We start from the raw sequence: 17,640 nt of genomic DNA on the forward strand, positions 1-17,640 counted from the left end.
AATGAAAGAAGGGATAGGATACATCTCATCAATTACCAATCATTTTACAAGATAACTGCGTGGGTAGGAGCTATTTAATTTTCCACAATCATAACCTGACTTCTTCAAATATTGACTAGCTAAGAATGTAGCCAAGATGTTTTCCCTCAAAAAAATAACAAATTTGGACTCAGCCTGCTGAATAGAACCCACCACATAAGCTGTAGTAGTGACATCAATGCTTCTCCATCTTCTCTCCCTTGCATATTTCTTCAAGCTTTCCTCAATCCTTTTGTAATGCACCTCTTCTTCGTCTTTCTCTTTCATATCTCTTCCTGCTTCTTTGGGAAAGGCCTTAGCCAAGCATCTGGCTAAAACAACCCCATCCTCTAAAGCACAACACCCTCCCTGCCCAAGGTCAGGAGTCATGGGGTGGAGAGCATCTCCAGCAATGCAAACATTGCCCTTACTAATATTCCCCATCATCAGATCCCAGGGATGTCTATATCGCAATGGAGATGATAGAAAACCATCTTCTTCCGTTTTTTCTATGCAGTCTCTAACATGACATGGCGTGTTCTCAAGCTTTTTTAACATATGTTGTTTCAGTTTGGCAGGGTTCTCTTCTAGATCTTTCTCTGCAAGGCAATCAAAGGTGACAACCGTAAGCATATTTTAAATGTCTTTACCATATCTAGTGAATGAATGATATGATATTTTCTCAATATAAGTTTCCACAGTAAAGAACTTGTGTTTGTGAAAAATAACCTTGGCCGGTGGGTATCCAAGTGAAAAACCAGTAGACCGTCTTTTCATCACAAGGAATAGCACCAGCTCGAATACCTTTGCCAAAAAACCGGATGGACTTGTGCTCAAACCCATGGTTAGTCTTGAAGTCTGCACAACCCCTGATTGAATGTCTCCCAGTAAAAGAGGCCTCCTTGAAGCCTAGCCACTTTGCCACCAAGGAGTTCACTCCATCACACCCAATCAATACCTTTTTCAATTGCAAACATCCATGCATTAATTGAAGTTCATTCATTTGGATTCATAATTGTTGTTTGCCTCTTATACATGAAATATCCTTGCTTATTTCTCATGACATGTCACGCATACTATTTACCTTAGTTTTGATGGTTGTCCCGTCAGCAAGATGGAGTATCTTATAGAAGCCAGACTCCTCAATAGCAACAACTTTTGACAAATATCTGACGGTGCCTTTTGGAAGCTCATTGACAAGGACTTCCAACATTGACTTCCTTTTAACACATCGAAGTTCAAGATCTCTACAGCATCACAAAAACACCAATCACAGAAAGAATTTGGATAAAATTTAAGAAGCATGGCATTTTTCCATCAGTCTCTAGAACGTATATAAAGTGAATTGAAAGATTTAGGCACAGTAATTCAAAGAGTATAGTTACTTGAGGTTTGGTGTTGCTCTGAGAGGCATGGCTGCTGTTTGTTGCCCTGTAACCAATGAAGTGGTGGCAATCCTGTAGTCCAATTTTGCAGTAGTTTAGTTTACAGAAAAATGAAAAATAGTAAGAAGAGAAAGTTTAAAAGATGCGGGTGCACATACCCTTTGAGTTGGAGATGTTGGTCGCGGAGTATGTCTCCAACACCGACAGCATCCAAAGCCTTCCAAGCATTTTCCCATATGGACAAAGCAAAGCCAGTGACCCTTAAAGTATCCGAAGATTCCAAGACCAAACTTGGGACACCCAACCTGTGAGCATAAGTGAAACATGAAAGAAAAATGTAGAGGTAGAAACATAGTTGGTAGTGAAGGAAGTGGAAAAGATACCTGTGAAGTCCCAAGGATGTAGTGAGGCCAGCAATTCCTGCTCCCACAATCACAATATCCTGAACTAATCCTCTCTCCATTGTTACTATATAATTGAGTGGCTCACTAACATCTCTTCGCATGGATATGTTTATATAGACGGAGAAGGAAGATAAGGGCAATGATTGTAATAATGAGTATTTTAGTGAGTTATTTTATAAGTGTGAGAATAATTTTATAAATTAAAATTATAATATATTTTAAAGGCATAACAGTTTATTTAAGTGGGTATTGATTTTTATTGTAGAAAAATATTGAAATGGGATACTTACATTACATAAGACATAACTTTTTTTTGTGTGTAAATTAGTTATTGGTATTATTTTTGTCTGTTATGCATTTAAATCTCCTTTTCAGTAGATCTCTTAATTAAATATATAAAAATGATTAACAAAACATCTCCATATTGGTTAAAATAACAACAAAAATCATTCATGCTTTGAAAAATGTATCTGAAAGGAAATATTTAGTGGATGTTCAAGGTGAGGAGGGAAGCAGTGGAAGAAGGGTGAAGGAGGAGCGGTTGTGGTTGTGGTTGGGTGGGGAAGTATATCAGGAAAATTGTGGTCTCTAGGCTGCTGGAAAACTAATGAAATAGCTGCCACTCATGGTTTGTGTGGTGTCAATGGAGTAGGGGTAGGGGCTGCTGATATGTGTTTCTTTTACTGTTTTTCTGCATAATCTGCAGCAACCATGCATGCAGCTATCTTTATTCATGGTTTGTGTGCTGTAATAATTATGGGGTAGGGGCTGCTGTCATGTGTTTTTTGCTGTTTTTTCTGCATAATCTGCAGCATTCTTTTATGTGGAGGGTGAGAGGAGGTGTGAGTGAGTAGTGAGTGTGAAACGTGAATAATGATTAAATAATATCTGGTAGACCTGTAATAGTATGGCTGAGGGACGAAGACATGATCTTGATCGGGTTTCCCTTTAGGATGTATTGCTTAGAATGAAATTATGTGAGTAAAGAGACAAAGAGATAAGAGACTCGAAAATCCTTTAGAGGATGAGTTTCGGCCCTGTGATGTTAAAATATAAGGGTGTCTCTTTAATTGTCTGATAATCTCTATTTATAATACACCCAAAGGGAAACCCTAATTAAATATGGTAAGAGTAATTACGTCCATCAAGTAATTACTAATAATATAATAGGATAATTATGATAATTGATCAATTAATAAGATAAATAATCGTGAGGTACCATATAATATTCTTACAGTAAAAACCACGGATTTTAAACCTTGGATGAATCTTCGGATAAGGTTGTCGGTGGCAGGGGAGGACCACGGATTTTGGAGAACCTTGGACGAATCTTCGGATAAGGTTGTCGGTGGCAGGGGAGGAGGTGGTTAGCGTGGAAGTTTCCATTGTAATCCTTATAACTCGGGTAAGTGGGGCACCGTCTTCTTTCCATGGTAATCCTTGTAAGTGGATTCAAACAATACTTGAAATGTCGGTTCATTTAATTATGATTATGATGAGTCTTTTGTTTTTTAAAATTTTAAAAACAATTTCAGTTATCGTCAAATATAAATTAAGACTTAATAATTTATAACTGACAGTGATGTGGCAGGTTAACAGTGTAAAGTAATTTTTTGTGAGCATTCTACGATCATCTATATCAACATCCATCGTGATGGTGAGACACGGATACTGATAATTTCGTATAATTTCTAATTTATAAACAAATTGATTATTTATATCAAAACTCATCCATCATGATGATGATTTTCATGTCCATATCATATCAATTTCCGTCTACATGTTATATTAGTTTCTGTGTCAACATTATTTATATTAGAATTATATTAGAATGTTATACTTTATCCTGCATAATATTTAGTATTTTAGACCAAAAAAATTAGCAAAGGAAAACATATTTATCTTGTATAGAAAAATACCTAATTATTTGAACATTTTTCAAGGGAACTGTTAGCTTCCACGTTGGATTGTAATCTTCTAACTTATAGGTTTTTTAATAATTTAATTTTAATATATAATGTAAGAAAATTAAATGGGAATGATGTACCAAATATACAACAAGTTCTATCCATCAAAATCCTTTGTTTTGTTATGTCTATCTATTCTTATGTAAATTTGTTGAGGATTAAACAAATGTGAAGCATGAATTGTTAACCAAGTTCTTTACTTAATTCACATAATCATATTCATTTTGTAACTACTCTTGTTACTTATAGTTGTGTTTTAGGGTTAGCTTGTATGTGATTCATAATTATTTGGATTCATGGATACATAACAAATAAATAATATTTAATAATTTGGTTAAATATGTTTTTTCCCACAGAAATTAGTTTTTTTTTTCTAATCCAAATTTTAAACTTCATAGTTGTTTGTAATAAAAAAAAGTACAGTCCAAATATTAAGTGTAGAAAGTTGTTACTTAAAATAATCTCCTACATACACTTCACATTGAAGCAGATTGTGCCTTCTTCATCTGACACAACCAATTTTGAACAGCTTTTCCTTTAGCAACAAAGCACCCATTGTTCTTCCTATCAACCTTCAAAGGACTTCCCATCTTCACCATCATCTTCTGCACCAACACTCTCACCTTCGATTCCCCGAAAACCCTGCTGTGATTTCCCAACCCACAAACCACCGTAACCTCCGCCGGAACCCCACAACTCAACCCATTCAACCTCCTCCACATCTCCTCCAACCAAACCAGAACAACCAAATAAGCCCCACCCAGGTGAAACCCATGCAAATCCACCTTCACCTCCGCCGTCTCCCACACCATCACCTCCTCCAAAATCCCACCACACCCCAGCAGCTCCCTCACCACCATTCCCTCCCCTCCCTCCAAACCCTCCTCCAATTCCTCAATCGACAACGCCAATTCGCTCATCCCTCCCACCATTCTCAAAACCCTAGGGCAACAATTCGAAACGGAGTTGTAAGTCCTCACAGAAAACGGCACCCCCAAATCCCTCATCCTCCGGAGCCACCGCACCATCTCCGCATGCTCCCCGTGAACGCCGTAAGCCGAAACAACCATGTTGCAGCAAACCGTGTCAAGCACAAACCCTCTCTTCTCCATCTCTTCCACCACTCTCCGCATATCCCCAAACAACCCCAACCTTCCGTACCCGTGCACAATCGACTTCAATTCAAAGCCCGAGGGTTTAAGCCCAAGCCCGTCCTCAGCCCCAATAACCAATTCCTCCGCCTCGCCGGGCCTGTCCATGCAACACAGCCCGCTCACCATGAACTCGTACGCCCTGCGTTTCACGTGCGCCGATTCCGACGTGCGGAGGACGTCGTCGAGGTAACCGTGGGCCGCGTCGAAGCCGGTTTCGGATTTTCGTTTGGAGTGTGCCTGCGCGAGTCTCCCGTAGAAAACGACGAGGTCTCGGTGGCGAGACTGTAGCTTGGAAATGGCCTCGGAAATTAGGGCTTCGGACTGGGCCCGGTGGCCCAGTTCGTGGAGGAGCGCGGCGAGCTCGGCCACGGTGGTGGAGTTCCAGGTGAACCACGGCGCTTGGGTGGCTCTTCCGTAAAGCTGCCATGTTTTTAGCAATGCCGAAAGAGAAAGAAAGAGGAAAAGGATTGGGAGAGAGAATTGTACTTACAGGGAGAGCGATGGAAGAGAGATGTGGATGGGAGGTGGAGGGTGAGAGGAGGTGTGAGAGAGTGGTGAGAACCACGGATTTGGGAGAACCTTGGACGAATCTTCGGATAAGGTTGTCGGCGGCGGCGGCGGAGGTTGTTAGCTTTGTCAGAAAGCGTTGGCCTTGTTTGGTTAGCGTGGAAGTTTCCATTGTAATCCTTGTAACTGGGGTAACTGCGGCACCGTGTTGTTTCCATCTCCATAGCAGCCCTTGCTGAGGACACTGTAAGCCATTCATCGTCTTCCCCGGTACCAACTTCACTTCAGTCTCTTGGATTCAAACAATACAAAAAAAATTATTAGTTTATTTACAATTCACTCCATAACCATTTCTAAGTAATATTAAAAAAGTAATTTAATTATTTTTTAACCGGTGGGTCCGTACGGAGGTCTGATACCCGACCGTTCAAAACTATTACACACAAATAAAGGATTAATGATATTAATCAATGATAAAATGTCATGTAATACATTTTTAATGAAGATCCAAATTCTTAATTCGACCAAATAATAAATGGTCTACGATAAATAATCATATAAATAGGCACAAATTTTAAAAATCAGGTACATTATTAACTGTTGAGTGTTGAATACCAAAGTCTTACTTGAGTATCGGAATGCATTTTGTAAATAACACCGAAATTCACGGAGATGAGAAATAAAGAAACGAGAGGAGTTCAAGTAGAAGGGAGGGAAGGTAGATCGACCGAGAAGAAATATAATTAATCGTTTTCTTGATTTCAATCCCATTTGAAAATAATCTTAAAATAAAAAAGTTATTCAATTATTTTTTCTTTAATAAATAAATAAACTATTTTTTATTTATTAAAAAAATACCATATAATTTACTTATTTTTATATAATAATATAGATTAAAAAATATTTATAATAATAAAATAAAAAAATAGTAAAAGTTTTTTTTTATCTTATCACTAGGATCTCATAATAAGTAATATTTAAGTATAAAAGACCTAACTAATACGTTTTTTATACTGTTAACTATTTAAAAATGATTAAAAATCTATATATCTTTAGCATGAGGAGATGACAATTGTTTTTATGATGACCTCATTTAGACAAATTCTTTGCATTCCATAAAAGGTAAACAAATTTAGTATATATATATATATATTTAATTCTAGAAAAAATGCTCTAACTTTTGGTTTGGGAAAACTATTTTCTAATATAAAAATATATTTAAAAGAAAACTTTAATATATACCAATATAAAGTAGCAGCTCAAAAGCAAAAGTAAAATCTAAATTTCTCAGCCCGAATTTCGCGTGGCCCAATAGCGGGCGTGAATGCAAATAACTAACACGTGTCAGTTGAAATGTCGAATCATTTAACTAATTATGATTATGATATGAGTCTTGTGTTTTTGAAAATTTCAAAAACAATTTCAGTTATAAATTAAAACTAAATTTCAAATTGATTTTATTTATTTATAAAGAAAACAATGTTATGACAGTGATGTGTCAGGTTAACAGTGTAAAGTAATTTTACGTGAGCATTCCACGATTATCTATATCAACATCCATCCCCATCCATCATGATCATGATGGTGATCACCATACTAAAAATATGTAAAATTTTTAAAATTTAAAATAAATAAACATAAATATATATATATTATATAATTATAAATTATATAAATTGATAATAAATTTTTAGATATAAATATAGTTGATGATTATCTATGTCAACATCTATCCATCATGGTTATGATGATGGTAATTATTTTTTTTTAGCATAGACAGACACTAATAAATATAACCATCAATATATTATATAATTATAAATGATATATAATATATATCATGTATAAATATATTTTAGTTTTTTTAATAGAAAAATATATTTAGTAATTAATTTAAAAATACTTATTTTTAAATGATAATAAAACTTTATATAATAAATTTAAATTTTTTGAAAATTAATGTTTTTTATTATATTTTTTAAATTAAACACTTTGTTAATATACATCGATTCAATTTTGATGTACACGGAACTTGAAAGATGATCATATCATAGAGAGCAAACCAAAGGAAGCCCATCCCAGTCTCTCACACACATATAGCAGTGTGTCTCTTCCCATAACTCCTTTGTTTTGCATCCAAACCTATCTATCTATTTCTCTATATCTTGCATTCTTCTTCCTCTTCAAGGTATGTTCCATAATCTTCATTCATCATTCATCATTCATCATTCTCTGTTTTCTGAACCCAATTCCTTTTCTTATTCCACAGGATAGGATGAACAAGAGGCCTATAACCGCCGTTTACAAGGCCCTTCCTGATCTCTGCCATCGAGAACTCGGCCATCTACCACCCAGAAATTTCGCTCTTCGCTTTGGCGCCTCTGAGGTTCCAACACCCTCTCTTCTCCTAACCCTCAATTTCCATTCTTTTTCAATTATTCATCTGTTCTAGTTACTTCTTCAAATATCTGTTTGCTTCCATGGAATATTTTATATTGAAGATGAGAATGTGGTCCTTTTGTTGTTCCCGTTTTGTAATGTGTTTTTGCGTTTATAGACGACAATAATTTTTGGCTTCTCTGTTGGCATGTGAATCTGAATGTGCCTCTATCCAGAAGCTCAAAGCTCTACCCTGATTGTTAATTAATATGCTGTTCTGTGTTTTATAGGATCTTGTCCTTCGACTTGATGTGCTCAGGAAACTGCAAAAGCACAGGGGTTGTGTCAACACTGTTAGCTTCAACACTGATGGGGACGTTCTGGTGTCCGGTTCTGACGATTGGAGGGTTATTCTGTGGGACTGGCAAACTGGCTCTATCAAACACTCCTTCCATTCTGGTCACAGTAACAATGTTTTCCAGGCCAAGATCATGCCTCACTCTGAGGATCGAAGCATTGTCACCTGTGCTGCTGATGGACAGGTATCTCTCCTTTCTGTCTGTTCCTCCCCTTTGTGATAAGGATTAGTTTTTGTGTGTGAGCATACCTTGCAGATTTTCCTTTCATATCCGTGGGGTGATCATGTCTATTCCAATTTTTTGTGTATTACTAACAATGTCATAATTGAGAAAATATGGTATCGGTTACTGGTTCTATCTTGTGCACATATTTTATCTTGGGGATGAAAAAAATGTAATATGGTTTCTGGTGGTACTGGTAACTGCTTCTACAGTACTGATTTTACTGTTGTAGTACGTTATGAATGTGCAGGAATCTTCTTAGATTGTTTTACTAAGATAAGGGTGTTTTCCTTGCGAACTCTCAATTATAGGTTAGACATGCTCAAATTCTTGAAAATGGAGGAGTGGACACTAAGTTTCTGGCCAAGCATCAAGGAAGGGCTCATAAATTGGCTATCGAACCTGGCAGCCCTCATATATTTTATACCTGTGGTGAAGATGGATTAGTACAGCATGTGAGTGATTGATTCTTTCCCACTTTTAACTCTTTATTGTTTATTCTTTAGTAATCTCACTATGTGTTTTGACAGTTTGATCTCAGAATTGGGGTCGCAACAGAACTTTTTACATGCCAGCCAATCAAGGATAGACGGAACTATATGCCGGTCATCCATCTTAATGCTATTGCAATTGATCCAAGGAACCCAAATCTCTTTGCCGTTGCTGGGTCTGATGAATATACTAGACTTTATGATATTCGCAAGTATAAATGGGATGGATCTACTGATTTTGGTCAACCAACCGACTTCTTTTGTCCTCCTCACTTGATTGGTGACGACCGGGTTGGAATAACAGGCTTGGCCTTTTCTGAACAAAGAGAGCTGCTTGTGTCATACAATGATGAGTTTATTTACCTTTTCACCCAAGATATGGGTTTGGGACCCAACCCTGATTTTGGGTCCCCTAAATCTATGAACTCTGATGCAGGTGAACTTGGATCTGCGCTGTCTCCATCCAACGTGGATGGTGATGAAAAAATCATCCCGCAAGTTTTTAAGGGACACAGGAATTGTGAGACAGTTAAGGGTGTCAACTTTTTTGGACCCAAGTGTGAGTATGTGGTGAGTGGGTCAGACTGTGGTCGGATTTTCGTATGGAAAAAGAAAGGTGGTCAGCTTATTCGTGTCATGGAAGCAGATAAGCATGTTGTGAATTGCATTGAGTCTCATCCTCATTCAATGGTTCTTGCAAGCAGTGGTATTGAGCATGACATCAAAATATGGACTCCAAAGGCCCTTGAGAAAGCTACTCTGCCCAAAATTATTGAGCAGGTATGAATTTTGTCTTAAGAAGTAAATTATTGCAACTCAGAACTTAGGACAGGATGATATTATTATATGTGGATGATGCCCTTGATGTGCAGGAGACGTTAGTTTTGTGTATAAATCTCTGACTGGAAGTTTCTATTAAAACATCATATATATAAAATATTTTATAATGTACTATAATATATTATCTTAAGAAGAAACCAAGTACATAATGTGAAGATATTATCCAAAGCTTTTCTGCCCCCTGGCTGTCCCTCAATCTCAGTTGGTTCAAGAGCCAAACTGATGTTGTACTGTTACCCTAGGCATAACTTTGAAAATTCTAGATTCTCATCCACCCATCACTATTAATGAAGGATCCTTTGTGAGTTATATCAGACTTTATTGTTTTGATCATGGTTGTCACAATTGTATGAATAACAATTCGATTTTTAGAGTAGTTGTGATTCTAAAATACAGCGATGCGGATTTTTAAATTGCTTGAATCACAGAAAAATTGCATACTTTGACTGGTTTGAACCAATCGGAATATGCATTAATTTAAGTTGACATTTCTTGTAAACTCCCAAGTACTTGAGAAACTTACCTTGTTGAAAAAGAACCAAACACTTGCATACTTTACAGAGCATTCCAAATTGCTCCAAGTGAAACTTAAGAATAATATCTTGAAGTCTCTATCAAAACATTGAAGTCCCTAACACTGCCCTTGAGAGATGATGTCTTACAAGTCCCTATCTACGACATTTACTACTGGAGAATGAGATTCTCTGATGACATACGAAATCACCTTCTGTTCCTCCATTTCCTTCAGCAAATCCTCATTCTCTTCCACCTTCCTAGTTTCAATGATTTTTTAGTCTATTTTTGACACCCTCTCCTCAACTTTCTTGTCCTCAACAATGGTGTATTCAATTCTCCCATTGGTAGAAACCTTAGGCTTCCACAGGATCACTGTGTTGCCGTGACTTTGTAGCATGGCTGCAAAGTCAATACTGCTTGTGTTACCGCATAACTGTGACCCTTAATAATACTTGGTTTATGCTTTTTTATTTTATTCCTAGTTTTATGTAATAGATGGTGATTAGAAAATTGAGTTCACGTGCATTGGGCATGCCCAAGCTGAGGTGTCTAAAGTTTGTTAGAAATTGCTTTATGTTGTTTGGAAATTGTAACCATCTTGAGCATTTATTGCAGTCAATTGGCCAATGAAATCAGCATATCATCATTTCAGTAAAATTCTATCTTATATGATTATTCTCTGCACAAAATTATTCTGCTCTTTTCAACGGAATCCATTATGAACATTGGGGTCCCTGTTCTGAGCTAGGATTATTCTCGGGTTACTCCTTGAATATCGAAAAGTCCCTGCTTGCATGGGTCTCTTTTCGAACTCAAAACTCATGCCTTCTTTCTTCATGAACAGCTGCAGCATCTTTTCAATCTGTTTGATTCCCTTTAATGTGATTATTAGTTACACTTTTTTTTGGGATTAATGCTAAAGTCCATCATGATCTCTGCTTGCTTCTGGTTTTGTTTCTTGTATTTTCATCAATAGATTAAACTTTCTCTTTAGCCTTGATAGCTCATCGGGCCTTTCTGTCAAGAATTTTGTGGAATTGTCCAATGCTTCTCCCTAAAATGTTGATTTGGGGTTTAGTTAATCCAATTGAATCCATCTGGCACGTTGGACTAAGTTTTTGGGAATCCAAATTAAAAAGTAGAAGAAACCAAAGTAAGACGATATTTCTTGCTTCCAAAAGAACATAAAATGAGAGATAATTCCCCTTCAAGGGTTTCCCCTTCACATCCTTTCTCAAAGAGTAAAGCTCAATTATGAAGTGGTACAGGATAGAATGCCTCTTTGCTTGCATCCTACTCCTATTTATTTTCCTCTCAAATCCCCTTTGTCTGACTAACCCTTCTACTAACTAACGTGCTGACAACTAACAAACCTGGTTTCGTTTAAGTTGTGGCAACATTTCAAGTTTCCTTGATTTTCCTTTTTGGGTCAAAAACAGCATGCCCCAAATACCCAAAAGACAGAGTCTAGCTTTCATGCAAAGACCAGTAAAAGCCCATAAATAACAACACAGAAGTACACTACATGGAAAGTAGACCATGTTAGACTCTAGAGTTTGAACACACAAAGTGGCAGATTTTATTGAAAGAATTGTGGAATTATTCCTGAATTTGTAGTCCAGAACAATATCACAGGCTTAATCCCTGTCAAAGAGTCTCCTTCGGTAAAAAAACTTGAAAAAAATTAAAATAACAGACCATGAATCAGAAATCTGTCAAACATCCTATTTAGGAAATACACACATATCTGCCTTGCAGTTTATCACATAAGTGATATAATTTATAAGCATTCTAGGGTTACTCAATAAACATAACTGCGACAACATGACACATAACTTTCCAATATGAACTAGTAAATTTTGTTGAGAACCAGCGTGAACAGTAATGCAGGAAACCCATGAATCGGTACTGGATTACATGGTTGGGTCATTTCATATTTGGATGATTTGGCAAGCTTATATGCTGCTACATCGTTTTAAGGCTGTATGATTTGTCAGGAAAATGGGTAAAACTGGTGTAAGTTAGAGGCTTGAACACGCTGCCATAAGGGAGTTTTGGGTGGATGCCCATTGCTCAACTGGGTGCGTGTTGTGTATTCAAAACATGTTAAATAATTTATTCGTTAGTGATTTTATGAAAGAACATGGTATACATTTAAAGATTCATGTTCTTAAAATATTTACATGGATTAAAGAGCTTGTAATAAAATATAATTTTTTGTATGCTTGTTTAGAAAAGTCATTGGTCCAAGTTGAATTAGACTCATCTCCTTGAGGAAGATTCTAGGTTCGAGCCTCGTCAATAAATGTGGTGGTCAATTAGGTTTTTTGGTGGAAATTAGTCATCGGTTGAGAAATAAACTATCTATCCTAAAGTAACTTCTAATAAAAGCTAAAATTTCATATGCTTGTCTAGGAAAGTCCTAGGATTATGTGATTAACACTGGTACTGGTCTGTTATTATTTGAAAATCAGAGAAAGCATAATATTTTTGTTGCATCTACTGTTTAAGCAGCAGAGGAACTAATTTCTCTGCTGGTACTTCTTTGAAGAAGGTTCACGTGTTTGATCGTGTTAATTGGTTTACAATTGGTGGTGGTGGCTATGACGAAGATGAGGATATTTTGTTTGATGATGAGTATGATGTTGAGATGTTTGAGAGTGACGATGATGAAGATGACGACGACGAAAAGGAGGATGATAATGGTGATGATTGTGATGAAGACGATTATAGTGATTATATAGATGATTATGATGATGATGAGAACAATAATGTTGATGATGATAATAAAGATGATGATGATGATAATAAAGATGACAATGACAACGATGATAATTTTGGTGGTGGTTGTAATGCAAATTGAATTTTGTGTACTACAGAAACCAAGGGCTAGGGGCTGGATGTACCGGATTGCATCTCCTGAAGACCTGATGTTGCAACTGTTGTCACTTCCAAGACGAAGGCTTAGGACAGAAAACAATGGAGAAAACTCAACTACAGATCAAGACCTTCTACAGTTGTTACTCACATTCAATGCTAATAGTGACAGTTCTAATGATGATGATGATGATAATGATGATGATGATGATGATGATGGTGATACAACCAGTCACCATGACTTGTTCTGTTAGTTTAGAGCTACATATAGGTCAAAACTTGGCCATTTTAGCAAATTGTAAATAACATAGGATTAACAGTAACTCTTCACTGGAATATTGCGACTGTCTAAACAATATTCTACGTACAATTGCCCTCAAAATTTATTTTTTTGCCATTTTTTTAATGAGTTCTTTCTGCTTGTTCTGCTCATAGATTTTATTTATTTGTGATTTGTGACTTGTATTTTTATTCCGTTTATCTAGTTATTTGCAGATGATGGGAATGATGAGTTGCATAGCATGCTGAATTGTATAACACGACTTAATAAGATTACAAAATAATTTTGTAAGAAGCTATCTAACTCATAATGACACACGGACATTGATATGACATAAACATAGATATACGTATAATTTATAAAATGTAGGACACGGAAATACAAATCTATATATTATAAATTATATATATTGACAATAAATATTTATGTGCATAATGTGTCTTACGAGTGTCCGTATATGATACGTGTGTCTGACACGGCCACATCATTTAAGAGGAATGTTCGACTTCACGAATAAAAAAAATTTGATTGAATAATTTAATCTTTTGTTAAATATCAATACTTTTATAGGATAAATATAATAATTCAACGTTTACATATTTCCAATCCTAAATAAATCAAACATAGACTCTAGTTAGCATAATTTGTAAACATCTAGACTCAATTTAAAATCTTACAATTTTTATTCTCTTAAAATTACATTACATGGGAAAGTTTTATGAAAATTTTATAAAGGTTCATTGGAACATTTTAGAAATAATTATTGTTTTTTAACTCGTCTAAAATTTTATGAAAAATATTCCATGTAATCCAATAAATTCATATACCTACCAGGGTACCAATAAATTACCTTTTAAAGCTTTTATGTAATTGCAAATTGATTCTTGAGGAAACCCCAAATAGAGACATTCGTTAAGAAGATTATTATATAAAACAAAAAATTAATCACTATTTATTTTAATATATTTACAATCTCTCATGTTTGTATATTTATCATATTTGCTGTCGAATGTTTTTATTAAAGACTAAGATTATTCATTTTACTATTTGAAGTGTTTTATAATCGGAAGAATAAATTAACATGTGGTAATTTATGGTTTTGATGAAAGTTTATAAGGACTTTAATGAAAATATTAAATGTATCTCTTAAAACACACATCAAATTCATAATTCTTGTAAGATTACATATTCAAGTCTCAAATATATAATGTGAAAAGATAATAAAATAATTATACACTAATAAATAATAATTTTTATATTTATATATAATTCAAACCAGTATATTACTTATCAGGTAATAATAAAAATATTGAATGTGATTGGAGGATAATTAATGTACTCTTATATATCTATCTAATATTATTTATAAATTTGATTAAAAAAACAAATTTCCTATTTATCACTCGTTGTGATTTACTTGGAGGTCATAGACCATGTTAATATTTTTCATATTGTTAGATAAGATATTTTTTTACACAAATTATTTAAAAATTATATTTATAGTGATTATTAATTAAAAATATAAAAATCTGTTCATTTATAGTATACAAAATTCAATATTTTTCCATATAACTAGATTACATTTTTATTCCTATTCTGGAGATTCTTTCAATAAACTAAATTAGTATTTTATGTTTAATTAATTATATAATTTAAAAAAAAAATTCTATTAATTAAACTATATTAAGAATTTTAAGCTGGTATGAAAAGTAATAAAAGTAAAATTTAATTGACTAAAATGAAGTGTGACTCCACCCTGTGATATTTTATATATAGTAATATTATTTTGTGGTGTGAACATATTTTGTGGTATTTAGAAATAAAATAAAAAGCTGAGAGAAGGAATTGGATTCTTGGTTTTGTTTAGTTTTAGATTGTTCTGTCTGAGAAGACAACACAATTTGATCCATGATGATGATGGAAACGTTGGCCACATCTTCTTCTGCAGCTCTTTCATCTTCTTCTTCTCCCTTTTCGATTTTCCCTTCAACAAGAACCTTGCTTTCTCCTCCCAAGACTCTCCAATTTCGTTTACCCTCCAAGCGTGCGTATTCTATTCTATTATTTCGCTTACCCTTTTGTTTTTTCTGCGTGATTTTTCTTCAATTTTGTGTTTTGTTTCAGGTGATGATGCTCGCGATTCAGACACAGAGAACAACACCTTTCCGATTATCAGTGATCGCTGCCTCTCCCTTTCCCCTCTGTCCAAAGTACGTTTTTTCCTTTCCCAAAATTTCAACTTTAATCAATTTCTGTGCAAAACTTTTCCTGAATTTTAATGGGTCAATTGCATTAATTTTAATGGATGAGAAAAAAAACTGCTATCCCTTTTGGGCAAAAAGAAAAAAAATTTAACTGGGTTATTCATTTCCTCAATGCATTTCTGTGCCTAACATAGGTGAAATTTCAAAGGGTCGGTGTGAAATAGTTGCAATGAATAAAAATAAAATTGTTGTCATGGAAATTTTTAACCTTGTTGTTCCTTTCCCAAAATCTGAATTTGCATCGGTACCTGAAAGGGTCAGGTGTTGTGCTTGCATCAGATGCAATAAAGGATAAAAATTTGTGTTTTTTTGGTGACGAAAGTTGTTAAATTCTGATAATAATTTGTGGGGTCAGGATGCTGCGATGGGACTGGTGCTGAGTGCTGCGGTGGGTAGAGGATGGACCACAGGTTCTGGGATGGAAGGTCCCTCTGTTCCTGCAGTTGGTAGGGATAATGAATCGGGGAACATTTCCACTTTCCCATGGTCTCTCTTCACAAAATCCCCTAGGAGAAGGATGCTGGTGGCTTTTACTTGTACCATCTGTGGCCAGAGAACTACACGGGCTATTAATCCCCATGCTTACACTGATGGCACTGTCTTTGTGCAGGTAACATTCTGCTTTTGTTAACCTTAACGCTTGATTCATCGTGTGTGTGTGTCTCGCTTCGACACACGTGAGCATTGGAGGAAAGGCATCGGCTCATTCGCGTGGCTTCTCCCTCAACACCATCCTTGCGGGCGGTGTTGGGGAGTAGAAACACGGATGATAGGGGTTGAAACTCTGGTGCGGTGACCACCTTGATGTTTCCATTTCCATTTGTTCTTTTCCATTTGCTCACTTATCATCATCACATGTCTCAGTGATTTTCTTGAACTGAAGTTGGAGCCAAATCATAAACTAATAGCATTTTGCAAAACCGAATTGATTCAAAGGTCTATAAAAAAAACTTTTGGTTGAACTGTTATGTGTCTGTAAATGAAATGAATGCTTCTCATCATATGTATAAAAATAAAACCATTTATTGACATGTTTGTCATGCCGTTAGCTGGGGCATGCCATACATCACCTAAAGATAAGTAGGTACTTGCACAACACTTCAATCATTTTTCAATTTTAGAACATTGAACTGGCTCATTTGTCTGGTTCAATGGTTCTAAAGCTGGTTTTAAATTAATGCTTTACGTGGCTTGATCAAACTGGTTTTCTTAGTTTCTTTTCTTCTTTGTAATTCTTTTGTTCTGCCTCTCCGCATGGAAGGCTAAATCTTTTTGGTTGTTTCCTTTGTAATTCCCTATTGAGGTCAAACTGGTTGATGTCTTCTTCATGGTAGAACCAGTCAGACTAATTGGTGCAGTCTGCTTTTTGAAAAACTGGTTTTTATTTATTCTGGGGGAAAGAGACTTGTTAGTTTAATACTAAAAGGTTGATAATGTTATAACTTTATATATATTTTGATACATAGATTTATTTCATCAATTAACATATGTGTATATGATTTTTATAACATACTGTTGCATAATTATCTAACTCTAAAACCTGAAAGCAAGATTGATCTTGACCATTTGTCATTGTTGCCAGTGCTGTGGATGCAATGCGTATCATAAGCTGGTGGATCACTTGAACTTGTTTCAGGAGACAAATTGCTACCTGAATTCAAGTTTTAAGTATAAAGGAGAAGGATGGGATGATCTTAAGTTTAGGTACATGGATGATAACGATGACGAAGACACATTTCCCATTTCATAATTGAATTGTCATATGTAGCATATACTTTCTGCTTGATCCTATCCAAGTTCAGTTTGGATGTCTTGTATATTCTCTAGGCTTTCACGCTTTATAGTAAAATTTGTACGAGACTCGTACTGTAACATGTTTATGTATAGCTGTGAACTCATTTGTATGATTATCAATTTGATAATGTACAAGACATTACATAAGTTTTTCCTTTGTTTCTCTACCTTCTGTGAAATCGT

At 35.3% G+C, this 17,640-nt stretch overlaps 4 protein-coding genes across 8 annotated transcripts; 2 read left to right on the forward strand and 2 right to left on the reverse strand.

Annotated features, from left to right (window-relative positions):
• Positions 1 to 2: 2 nt before the first annotated feature.
• Positions 3 to 2,346, reverse strand: LOC137829891 (monooxygenase 2-like). The gene is made up of 6 exons (XM_068636913.1): positions 1,787 to 2,346; positions 1,562 to 1,708; positions 1,404 to 1,475; positions 1,103 to 1,265; positions 748 to 976; positions 3 to 617 (listed from the first exon to the last, which is right to left on the reverse strand). Exons 1-6 carry the CDS (start codon positions 1,906 to 1,908, stop codon positions 40 to 42), a joined length of 1,311 nt encoding a protein of 436 aa, XP_068493014.1. The 5' UTR covers positions 1,909 to 2,346; the 3' UTR covers positions 3 to 39.
• Positions 2,347 to 4,205: 1,859 nt separating this feature from the next.
• Positions 4,206 to 5,793, reverse strand: LOC137829890 (pentatricopeptide repeat-containing protein At2g17033). Its single transcript, XM_068636912.1, has 2 exons — positions 5,419 to 5,793; positions 4,206 to 5,348 (listed from the first exon to the last, which is right to left on the reverse strand). The coding sequence occupies exons 1-2, from the start codon at positions 5,692 to 5,694 to the stop codon at positions 4,251 to 4,253; spliced, it is 1,374 nt and encodes a 457-aa protein (XP_068493013.1). The 5' UTR covers positions 5,695 to 5,793; the 3' UTR covers positions 4,206 to 4,250.
• A 1,674-nt stretch (positions 5,794 to 7,467) lies between these two features.
• LOC137828018 (uncharacterized) lies at positions 7,468 to 13,528 on the forward strand. 5 transcript variants are annotated; one of them, XM_068634417.1, is made up of 6 exons: positions 7,468 to 7,623; positions 7,705 to 7,821; positions 8,105 to 8,356; positions 8,707 to 8,850; positions 8,926 to 9,666; positions 12,794 to 13,528. In XM_068634417.1, the coding sequence occupies exons 2-6, from the start codon at positions 7,711 to 7,713 to the stop codon at positions 13,103 to 13,105; spliced, it is 1,560 nt and encodes a 519-aa protein (XP_068490518.1). In that variant the 5' UTR covers positions 7,468 to 7,623; positions 7,705 to 7,710; the 3' UTR covers positions 13,106 to 13,528. The 5 variants fall into 5 exon arrangements, with proteins under 5 accessions (XP_068490518.1, XP_068490517.1, XP_068490516.1 ...); XM_068634416.1 differs by having other exon boundaries at positions 7,473 to 7,537; positions 13,122 to 13,528; XM_068634415.1 differs by having other exon boundaries at positions 7,487 to 7,623; positions 13,122 to 13,528.
• A 1,666-nt stretch (positions 13,529 to 15,194) lies between these two features.
• Positions 15,195 to 17,604, forward strand: LOC137829894 (uncharacterized). The gene is made up of 4 exons (XM_068636915.1): positions 15,195 to 15,443; positions 15,524 to 15,609; positions 16,019 to 16,273; positions 17,246 to 17,604. Exons 1-4 carry the CDS (start codon positions 15,308 to 15,310, stop codon positions 17,411 to 17,413), a joined length of 645 nt encoding a protein of 214 aa, XP_068493016.1. The 5' UTR covers positions 15,195 to 15,307; the 3' UTR covers positions 17,414 to 17,604.
• Positions 17,605 to 17,640: the final 36 nt, after the last annotated feature.

This window comes from Phaseolus vulgaris, chromosome 7 (genome assembly GCF_000499845.2).
Source record: "Phaseolus vulgaris cultivar G19833 chromosome 7, P. vulgaris v2.0, whole genome shotgun sequence".
NCBI classification, from domain to species: Eukaryota; Viridiplantae; Streptophyta; class Magnoliopsida; order Fabales; family Fabaceae; genus Phaseolus; species Phaseolus vulgaris.

Coding starts and splice junctions, on each gene's coding strand:
- LOC137829891 (XM_068636913.1), bottom strand. CDS start 1,908: ATGCGAAGAGATGTTAGTGAGCCACTCAATTATATAGTAACAATGGAG. Junction 1,709..1,786: donor ACATCCTTGGGACTTCACAG/GTATCTTTTCCA, acceptor TTATGCTCACAG/GTTGGGTGTCCCAAGTTTGG. Junction 1,476..1,561: donor CAACATCTCCAACTCAAAGG/GTATGTGCACCC, acceptor ATTGGACTACAG/GATTGCCACCACTTCATTGG.
- LOC137829890 (XM_068636912.1), bottom strand. CDS start 5,694: ATGAATGGCTTACAGTGTCCTCAGCAAGGGCTGCTATGGAGATGGAAA. Junction 5,349..5,418: donor TCTCTTCCATCGCTCTCCCT/GTAAGTACAATT, acceptor AAAACATGGCAG/CTTTACGGAAGAGCCACCCA.
- LOC137828018 (XM_068634417.1), top strand. CDS start 7,711: ATGAACAAGAGGCCTATAACCGCCGTTTACAAGGCCCTTCCTGATCTC. Junction 8,851..8,925: donor AAGATGGATTAGTACAGCAT/GTGAGTGATTGA, acceptor GTGTTTTGACAG/TTTGATCTCAGAATTGGGGT. Junction 9,667..12,793: donor TGCCCAAAATTATTGAGCAG/GTATGAATTTTG, acceptor ACTTCTTTGAAG/AAGGTTCACGTGTTTGATCG.
- LOC137829894 (XM_068636915.1), top strand. CDS start 15,308: ATGATGATGATGGAAACGTTGGCCACATCTTCTTCTGCAGCTCTTTCA. Junction 15,610..16,018: donor CCCTTTCCCCTCTGTCCAAA/GTACGTTTTTTC, acceptor TTGTGGGGTCAG/GATGCTGCGATGGGACTGGT. Junction 16,274..17,245: donor ATGGCACTGTCTTTGTGCAG/GTAACATTCTGC, acceptor CATTGTTGCCAG/TGCTGTGGATGCAATGCGTA.